Source organism: Nestor notabilis, unplaced genomic scaffold, assembly GCF_000696875.1.
Source record: "Nestor notabilis isolate BGI_N333 unplaced genomic scaffold, ASM69687v1 scaffold13228, whole genome shotgun sequence".
In the NCBI taxonomy this organism is placed as follows: Eukaryota; Metazoa; Chordata; class Aves; order Psittaciformes; family Psittacidae; genus Nestor; species Nestor notabilis.
This window is the reverse complement of record NW_009938807.1, coordinates 30,960-40,988: the sequence shown is the minus strand read 5'-3', so window position 1 is coordinate 40,988 and position 10,029 is coordinate 30,960. Positions and strand designations below refer to the sequence as shown.

At 49.4% G+C, this 10,029-nt stretch overlaps 1 protein-coding gene across 1 annotated transcript in view; it reads left to right on the top strand.

Moving 5' to 3' along the window:
• MSI2 (musashi RNA-binding protein 2) overlaps positions 1–10,029 on the top strand; it is a 105,080-nt gene that overhangs the window by 93,841 nt on the left and 1,210 nt on the right. Inside the window, exons 4-5 of the mRNA XM_010019538.1 lie at positions 2,360–2,474; positions 8,149–8,223. Of these exons, the coding sequence (XP_010017840.1) occupies positions 2,360–2,474; positions 8,149–8,223 (190 nt within the window). The remainder of the gene's footprint in view (positions 1–2,359; positions 2,475–8,148; positions 8,224–10,029) is intronic.

Here is a 10,029-nt window from a genome sequence, read left to right as displayed (position 1 = left end):
TTGGCGGCTGGAGGCGTAACCAATGCCGCCGCCGCCGCGTTCCGAGTGGTGGCGGACCCACAGAGATGCGGGTGTGAAATGAAATGACACACTTGTGGTGCTCCCCTCCGGGCATCTGCCTGGGGAAATTAGATGGGCTACTCCTGTTAAATGACCCTCTGATCACAAATAAGCAAAGGACAGCTTGAGAGGGTGTTGTGCTGGTGAGGGAAGGCTGGTGCCGGGGCTCAGTGTTTGAGCTTGCTGCGTCCTAGTTCTGATGGAGAGGGGAGGTAGCTTTGGGCTGTGGGGCTTTCTGGGAGCATCAAGGTTTTGGGGGAGCCACACAGCGCTATGAGGCTGAATGAAACCTGCCATCAAAGCTCAGGCTTAAGGCTCCCTGGGAAGCTCTGAAGGCTTCATCCCTGTAGGGCAGTGATGGAGCTGGGTGCTGGGCACACATATCCCATGCTGTCCTTGTCCCCATCCCCGCTCTGACAGCAGCACCTCCACATCCATCACCGATGGGAAGTTTTCTCTTTCCTTTAATTTCTCTTAGTATCAGGGCTTGGGAACCTTGTGGGGCACCGTGTGGCTCTCTCCATTGCACACTAATGTGTCTGCACTGCCACATGTCTGCAGGAGTACACAGTACATGTGTGTGTGTGTGTGTGCAGGGGACAGGGGTGGTACGCAGGTTGGTAGCCCTGCCAGGAGGACGCACTGGTCCTCACCACAGCCCTTCCTGGGGTGTTTCTCTCCTGGAGGTCTTGCTCCCCCAACAGCACTAGAGGAGACAGAGGAAACCCTTGTCCCTCTCTGCTCTTATCCCGCTGCCTTCTGCAAGGACCCAAATGCTTCCTGGCAGAGAAGTAGCAAAAGATGAACTCCAGAAGAATTTTGCTTCAAACTTCACTGGGTTGGGGCAGCTGGTATGCAAGAAGAGCGTGTTTTGACAGCATTGGCAGTGTCTGAGCATTGTAGCTTCAGGAAGTGTTGCAAGCAAGTAAAGTAAATACGGTCTGTGGAGATCTGCAGCGGGAAGGGAGGAGTAGGTGGTTTTGTTTAAAATCCTCCCATTACAGGCAGTTAACCTTTATGTTACCTAAATGAAAATTGTATAAACCTGGAATTTCCACTGATCAGGTTGCCTAGGAACAGGCGGTTGGTTTTCATAAGACAATGAACACACAGTCACTGATCGGGCTATTAGGCACCGAGACATTCAGCCCCATTATCCTGCATCCCGGCTTTGCCTGAGGTGGTTGCCTGCTTGTGAGAGTGATGCAGGTGATACGAAGACATGGAGCCGACGCTCCTTGTCCTCCACAGAGAGCAGCCCCATTCCCGAGCCCCTGCCTGCAGCCTGGTGGTGATCCCGCTCTGCTCCCACTCTGGTCTGACCAGGCAAGGTCTGGGGGGTTCCTAAATGTGCAAATAGGGTTGAGGAACTGGTTGAAGAACAAAGTTAGAGGCATAAAGCTGAAAGCTGTGGATTCAGCCTAAGACCCTTAACCTCAGACCAGCAATTCTCATTGTGCCAACCATGCAGGTGGGGCAGGCAGCAGCTGGGAGATTCCCTGCATCCCGTGCAGGGCTGCGCTGTGTCTCTGCACGTTTTCCTGCTGCTCAGCTCAAGGTGTAGAGCCATAGAGATGGGTTCGATAGCTGATTAGTTCCAAAGCAGCTTACTGGCACAGGGGCAGTCTGCTTGAGGGGGCAACCTGGCAGTGCCGGGGCTGGAAGACATGGGAAAGCGCTTTATTTCTCCCTTTTCCTATCCAAGGAGAGGCTGGGAACCATGACCTGGTGGGGTTGCTGGGCCCTGGGCTCCTGGCGTTGGTGGAGACTCACAATGTGCTTTGAGTGGCGTTAAGCAACTTCAGAAGGCAGCAGGAGTAAGTGGAAGTGAAAGAATGCGGAGCATTTATTAATAGGGTTTACAGAAATTTTCTGCTGGGTAGAAATATCGATTCTTTATTCCTATTTTAAAAGGAGCTTTTTGTAATGATCACTGAGAGTCATTTTCTGTTATCGATTGCAATAGAGCTGTGCTGGAGACCTCCCTCCATTCATTCCACTCCCACGAGTACCATTGAGAGGGAACGCAGCCCAGGTTTTCCTTTCAGGAACTTCTTAAATCAGCAGTTCTGTCATCTTTCCAGTGGGGTTTTGCTCTGTGTGTTTAAAGAGACATACACGTTTGCTCTTTTAAATCCGTTTACGCTATTCTTAAAGTTCACCTTAGAGGGGGAGGCGGTGTGGGGAGGCAGATGCTAAAAATAAACCTCCCCCCCACCCCCTTAAGTAGATCAGTTCTGCATTTGACATTTACATGGAATTCATTTGCATCTCATTTGTACATGTTTCTGCTCAATAGGTAGAATGTAAGAAAGCACAACCTAAAGAAGTGATGTTTCCACCAGGGACGAGAGGAAGGGCACGTGGATTACCGTATACCATGGACGCGTTTATGCTAGGGATGGGAATGTTGGGTAAGTGCCGTGGCCACCACACGTCTCCCGGAGCCAGCGGCTCCTCTGTTGTGTCTCTCCCTGCTTTCCGAACCCTTAAGCCACAGGGATGAGCAAATCCCTGCACCTACGTGGGTGCGGGTCTAGAACTTCAGCAGGGGTGGAATGGGGAGAATGATCCTGTCTGTGGTAAATGATTAACTCCCCCCGCCCTCCTGGAATACAGAAATTTGCATTTAAATGGATGTTTTAAAGAGGCTGTTTTACTCTTCCTCGCAAAAAATAGAATGATGAAAGACACAGGGTGTTCATTCTGACTAAAAATGATCTCTCCCCTTTTTTAGAGGAATCGAGTCACACATTATTCCCCTTCTTTTAAAGGTATCTCTGACAGCTCAGCATAGATAATTGAAAATGTTGCCGGCTCCTCAATGGCCTGCAGGATGGGGAGAGCAGGGAGGAGCACAACAGTGCAGGGCACAACAGTAATTACAAGTTTCAAGGCAATGGAATGGTATTTTAATCCAGAGTATTGTGTCCAGAAAATACTAATTAAATGGGATAAATGATATTTAATGGCAAAATTCTATTTGTGCACGAGGTCTATTTAGTTATAATTGGTTCTCATTTGTTTCTGCCTAGATAGTTCTTCTTTCTGTATAACGTGACAACCTCTTGGTAATCTCTCCTCAGATTTGCTAAGCCAAAATGCTGCTCATCCATTGCCAGTGTATTTTCATACAACCCCATGTATTTTCAACCTCCTGCTCTATTTGTATCACTGGACTTTCCCTCAGTTGTCACCCTCTATGCCCATAAGGCATGCATGAACAAGAGGGCATGCGGAGCTGTTCCCAGGCAGAAATGAGTCTTTCCCAGGCTGGTGTCCCTCGTATGTAGATGCTTTTGAGTTTTCTGTCCTGGGTTTAGATGATCCCAGAAACCTGAGCATAAAAACCAGCCTTGAAAGCTGGTGCTTGGTTGTCCTGAGCTCTGCCAAGCAGGTCCACTGGCTGGCTGAGATGCTGGAGGACTCCAAAGCTCCTGTAGCGAGCATTGCATCAGAGGACTGTTCTAGGAGGATCAGGCTGTTACATTGAGACATCTGATTTCAGGGCCCTGCTTGATTTGATAGGGAAATCTTCCCTGCCATGTTTGCTTTATCTCTGAATTAATAGTGCTTCTGTTCACGTGGCTGGAACGATCCACTTCAGGGATGTGTGATTCAGTTATTTCCACTGATCATCTATTTGTCTGTCCCCACACTCCACCATCACCCTGCCCCATCGTGTTTGGAAATAGCATTTTATGGTTAAAATATTTACCTGGTCCTAGTCAGTCTGTGGTTTGGTTACCAGTATGTTCCCTGGGTGCTTGAGCATAGGCACTTCATTGCTCTTGTTTCTCTTTACCACTCGCGGTGCCTGAGGTTTGGGGTGGTGGAAGTGGTGGAGGAGAGAGCCCAGGTCACCCTGGGCAGACAGACCCAGGGCAGGATCCCTCATCCAATCCCCATGGGCAGAGCAGCCTCAACCCTTCTCTCCACAGCCGGGCAAGGAGTGAATGGAGCCAAAGTCCACCCCAGTGACCTGAAGGGAAAATTCAGCCTTTAGGTGTGGTGTGAGTGATTCCCACCAGGATGCCTCGCTGGAAAAAGATCATTTGAAGCCATAAGAAGTAAGGGAAGAAGCCCTCAGCAAGCAGATCTGCATCTGGTACAGATACGTTGTGGGTACCCGTTGGCAAATCCCTGTCCCATTGAAGTGGGTTGGGTCAGGTCACCCCAACCAGCTCTGCTCTGGCCGGTCTCACAACGTGCTCTAGTTAGATTGCAAATCAGGGTGACTTGCTCAGAATTAATGATTGATTCATGTTGAAGGCCAGATGCTTCATTATCTGCTCAAGCTGTGTTTTTTCATCTTCCAAGTTCCTGCTTTGCTACAGTGGCACCGTGTTAAATAATTAAGTGCTGAACAAGGAAATCACAACACAGGAGAGCAAAGCTGTCTGGATGGCCATTATAAAGCCCCGTTTTCAAAGGCTGCCTCCAAGTGCTGGGAAGGGGGATGATGGGCAGCAGCTCAGTGGGAAACCTGAATTGCTCCTTCTCAAGCCCTGAAGCTACTCAAAGTAGGGCCCCCTCCCCACAGGTAATTAACCCATGAAGTGATGAGATGTACAAAGTAATGTCCCACCGGAGGCAGCGTCTACAGTAGCCACAGATCCCAGGAGGCTGGTGCCAGCCCTACCCCATTCCTCCTTTTAGATGCTTTGCTGGACTGAAACAGAGCGACCGGGGCTGCTCTTAGAGGATTTCTCTACCTGTTTCCAGAAGCCTTTGTTCAAGGTCACCTTCTCCAGATGCTGCTCATGGGCAGAGGAGGGAATGGCAGGAACGAACACACGAGACAGCCCGAAGGAAAGAGCGGGGAGCGGCTCCCTCCGAAGCTATTAAGGAAGTTGGTCTTTTTCATTAATCACAGCCTCCCCGAGGAGCCTGCAGCAGCCGGGGTCTAAAGGTGCGTAGGCAGCCGCTTCTGTGATGATTTGGTTGATTGGAACAAAATTAAAGTGTTCTTCTGAAAGGATTTTCTGACTCGGAGAGCGTGGGCAGGCTCAGCCTTTTGCCAGGGCTGCTTCTGGGCTGTCTCGGACTCTGTCTGCGCATGGGACACGCACGGTCTCGGGAGATCAGGGACATCCATTAACCACTCTGCATGAAGAGCGGGACAGAGTGGGTTCAGTTCCAGCATCTCTCTCCCTGGCAGCCCACCCGGCCTGAAGAGCTGCTCCCTAGCCCCAGGGGTGCTCGTGAAGAGGCCCGTGTCCTCCCTCACAGGTGACACACACATCTGCAGCTCAGTGGGAGATGTTTGGTGGTCAAGGAGCTTGCCATGTGCCCAGCAGCATCACCTCTGGTCCTGCGTGCCAACCAGAAGCCCTGTCACCCAGGGGTGTGAAGGTGTCACTGCATTGCCCCACAGCTCCATTCAGGACTGAAAACTTGGGAAAAAGAGAGAAAAGAAGAAAGCAACAGAGGAGCAACATTAATAGGAGATTGTCTCTATCTCTCCTCCCATCCGAAGCAGCTCCCTGTGGGACATCGCAGCTGCCCCTATGTGGTTCAGCTCTGGAGGTAACTGAAGCACTGCTCCGTGTGAGCTGGGGCACCACAGGACTCACTTCTTCTGGTGATGGGCATCTTAGACCTGCTGGTGTTTAATATTAAAGTTGGGCTCTTTTTAACTTGCAAACCCCCCCAGGGCCAGGAGCACTCAGCACATAAAGCTTACACTCCCAGACAGCCAAAACAGCGTCTGTATGAACACCAGATTTCAGGTCTCTACCAGGCTCCTTCTATCACTGCTCAAGGCAGAGCAGGCTCTGCGTTACTGCACACGCTCAGTCTAGGTAGGCTGAACTCATGCATAAAAGAAGCTTGTGCCCTTCAAAGAAAGTCATTCCTTTTTTCCATCAGACTGTGTTTAGTAGAGTAGCAGCTGCCTCTGAGGCAAGATTTGGGATGGGGACCCCTTCTTTAGCACAGGATTCCTGGGGGCTGGCACAGCTCAATGACCCCGGGGATCCCACAGCAGCACCCCCTGCAACCACCACGGCAAATGCAGCCTCAGCTTTGCTCTTTTATCCCATGGAGTAGGGGATAAGTCAGCTTTGGAACGATGGGATGAAGGGAGTCAGGAGTCCAGCTCAGATGTTCTGCCTTTCTAGTGTCCTTGCCCACCAAGAGCGTGATGGGCTGAAGGTCACCCAGCCTGCAGGGTGGGTGCGTTTGACCTGCTGCTGCTGGGGTCAGAGGCAGGAGCTGGGTGGAAGTGGTGCTTCGAAAGCAGGTTTGATTGTTGGTTGGAGTTTCTGCTTCCACAGGCAGGAGGGTCTCGCTTTGGAGGAGGTAATCCAGGAAAAACTTGGGGTTTTGGTGTAGCAACGAGGGATAATTAGAGAGATTGATCATTCCCCAGGACTACTGAAACGAATGAACTGCTCAGTGCCCAGTGCAGGATGAGAATGGCATCTAATGGGAATGGTGGGTAGGTCAGCATGGCCATGATTTGGCTTGATGAAGCATCCACATGGGCATGGTGTTAATGCGCTATTGATATTCAGCCAGGCAATTTCCCCCGCGCGGCTCAGGCTTTGACTCGTTAGAGCAGAGCTGGGCACTGCAGCAGTAAATGAAGAGGAAAATTGAAGTAATGTTGTATTATAAATTTATGATTTCATCTACCCGACCTAGAGCGCGCTGAGCGCTGGCGATGCAGGCGAGACCCCCCCGGGCAGCGCTGCCACCAGCATCCCAGCACAGGGCAGAGGTGGCATCCTTGCACCCCACTCCCAGCTCCTGAAGTTCCTTGAATTAGAGCAAAACTTCATGTTTTCCACTTGGTGAGGACAGAGGCGTTTCTCCTGGTGGAGCTCACAGCACTGTTAATGGCACTACGTACTCAGGAAACAATCCATTTATCAATATTGTCGTTTTTTAAAGAAAGAGGAGAAAAGATTTGTAAAGCTTAACTCTGAAAGACCTGATTTAATGACAGAGGTGATTAATTTCTAAGGGAATCCAGCTGTTGAGCTGTGAAATAAATAAGCAGGGGCTAAGCGGTGTGTACACAGTGCTGAAAGCCGCCGCGTGCTGCCCGGGATCGCGGGGCTGCTTTCCCCTGGCACTGCTTAATCCCATAATCAAAATTCATCCAAGCATTTTTATCTTCCGGTTTTAGGTTATGATTAATAGCACGTTCTATGTATGTATAAACCTCATCAGAAACAGAGGGACTTGCAGCAGCAGCAGAATAACTGTGTGATGTATGAGCGTACTAAAGGAATAAAAGCAGAGATAGGAGACCCCAGAAGAGCCACTCGGCTGCTAAACATGTGCTCAGGCTCCAGTGGTTTGGGTTGGAAGGGATCTTAAAGCTCATCAAGTTTCAACCCCTGCCACAGGCAGGGACACCTTCCACTAGAGCAGGTTGCTCCAAGCCCCTGTGTCCAACCTGGCATTCACTCGAGCATCTCTATTAACCAATATTCTCATCATAAAGCTCAAAAGCTGCCCGAGGCTGGGTGTGTTTCTGTGCCTATCTCAGAAGTTGCTTTCAGAAGCAGTTCTCATGGCTGGGTTTTACTTTCCTGAAAAATTAAAAGCTCTTTGACTCCCTGGCTCATTGCTGTTGCTGCCTCCAACTCTTGATGTGTTAACTGTTGTCCTTCACACTCCCGGGATAAAGAATTACTACTACCTTAATCTCCAACTGTCAATAGCTCTGAAGCAAAGTACATTCATTGTAAGCTCTCCAAATGTCAGAGCAAACCTGTGTTATGTGTTTAGCCTTAGCATTTGGCATTTACTCTTCCAGCTAACAAGTATGCACAGTCCTTGGACTTGAGATACCAGAGTGCATGTTAATTACCTGAGTGACAGGTCTCGTGCACAGAGCCCAGCAGCGAGCGAGCAGGGAGGGCAGCCAGCTCCAGGGGTTTCTGTTCAAGATAATTCCCAAACCTCTGGCAGTTTGGCATGAGCAGAATAAATCTTGGGGTTTAATACCTTCTGTAGCATCGCCTCACCCATCCTCCATGTCATTTTGCATTGTATTTAAAAAGAAAAAAACCCAAGCCCTTCATTAATCTTCAAACTCCTCTTTCTCTCTCTGTTTTTCTACATTTGATCAAGGTTACCCAAATTTTGTTGCAACGTATGGCCGAGGATACCCCGGATTTGCCCCAAGTTACAGCTATCAGTTCCCAGGTATGTACATTTCGTTTCCAGATTTACTTTTTCCCCCTCTTTCCTTCCTTTTCTTCTTTTTCTCCTGTTTTTTTTAACTCCATAGCTGCAAGCTGAGACAGGCAAGTCTGCAGGGAGCATCTCACACACCAGCAGATCTTTTTCCTATTTTGAAATAGATATCTATATATACATCCTTTAAATCCATTTTTTTTGCTAATGTGTAAATTGGTACTGGTTATTTGAAAACAAACTTCTTAAAACATACAGCAACAGAGATAATTTAAGAGCTATTACCCTCCCTTTGATGGGTTTTTCCTTTCATGTGTCTTATAGAGATACACACACAGAAACTCATACACACATTCCCATTCTATCCTGCGGTAAGTGTGTATTCATTACAAGTGCAGTCTTGGAGTGCAAAGTCCAACCTTCCTGTGTTCTTTATCGATACCTCTGGTGTCCTTCACAGTTTCTAGCCATGTGTTGATGGTTCAGTTTGGCTCTTGTTTGGTTTCCCCCTTTTCCATGATGTGGCTGCCAGCGGCCACAGCAGTGGGACCAGCTTGGAGCTGAACACCCTCATGGGGAGGTCCTTTAGGATGGGTGAGGATGTGGAGGGATGCTCAGCTCTACCTGCGGCACACTGGGGTGAAGATGCAGCCTCATATTTGGCTCTGGGTCATCAGGATGAAACGTTGTGTTGGAAGCATGCATGTTATTTACATCCATAAGATAGTGTCCTTGTGATGGTAGTTTCTGGGCTTTGCAGGACTAATAACACCAAAGGAGACAGTGCTGTTAGGTTGGTTTTTCCTTTCCATTTCAATTCACAAATGTTAGGGCTTTACGTAAAGCTCATCTGCCTCTTTCCCACCCATACTACACCCTCCCAGTGGGAGCCAGCTCCGAGACAAGCGGGTGGCAGAGGTCCAGGCTGGCAGGGTGCAGTGTTAGTTGAATTAAAGAGGAGGCTTCAGAAGGCATTTGCATGTCGTCTCACACTTTCCTTCTCCATTCCTTGTACCAGCTGATTCGTATGAAGCCAGCTGAATTAGAGGCACCTTTGATAAGTTAAATGATGAAAATCGGCAGCTCTTAGATGACTTTAATTATAAACATGTCTAAAATGAGCGTGTCTGCTGGCTGACAGCAGAGGCACCGTTTGTCTCCAGCCCTCATTTTAATAAGGGCCTGGTTTTTCAAAACAGGCCTTGCAGTTATTTGCTAGTTCTTTTCAGTCTCTTGCAGAGGTTGAATAGGCAGAAGAAAACCACAGTGGATTGTCAGCACTGAAAAGGAGGTGCATGTGCAGGGAGCAGGGCAGCCAAGGGGAGATGCTCAGAGTCCTCTCTAACCTTGCTTGGATTTCACTGCCCTATCGCTCTGCCCGTGTTGTTTGCTTCACTCCCTCTCAGATGATTTTATCCTTAATAGCAGTCAGAACCATTAATGGGGTTGGTTGTTAGGAGGTTTTTCCCAGGTGATGTGGGACTCTGGTCTCCTGAACCATGACAGGTCAGAGCAGTGCGGTGCACGGGAGCTTGGCCAGGGGCACAGTGTGAGGGGTTTGGTGTCCCCCTCACTGGAGCCAGGCATTGGGAGGGAGGAATGCTGGGAGCAGAGAGCCCTGTGCCATGGCAGCATAGCTTAGGGTGCACAGGAGTGTTCTGGGAGCAGGTCAGGAGTTGAGGATGGGGATGTGCCAGCACCCACTGCTCGCTCCTGCCATGGGAATGGTAGTAGAGATGCCACTCACACAATTGTGTTGGGCTGTGTCCCAGCTGCCTACGGGGCTCTGCCACCCTGCTTTTGCCTCTTGCTGCT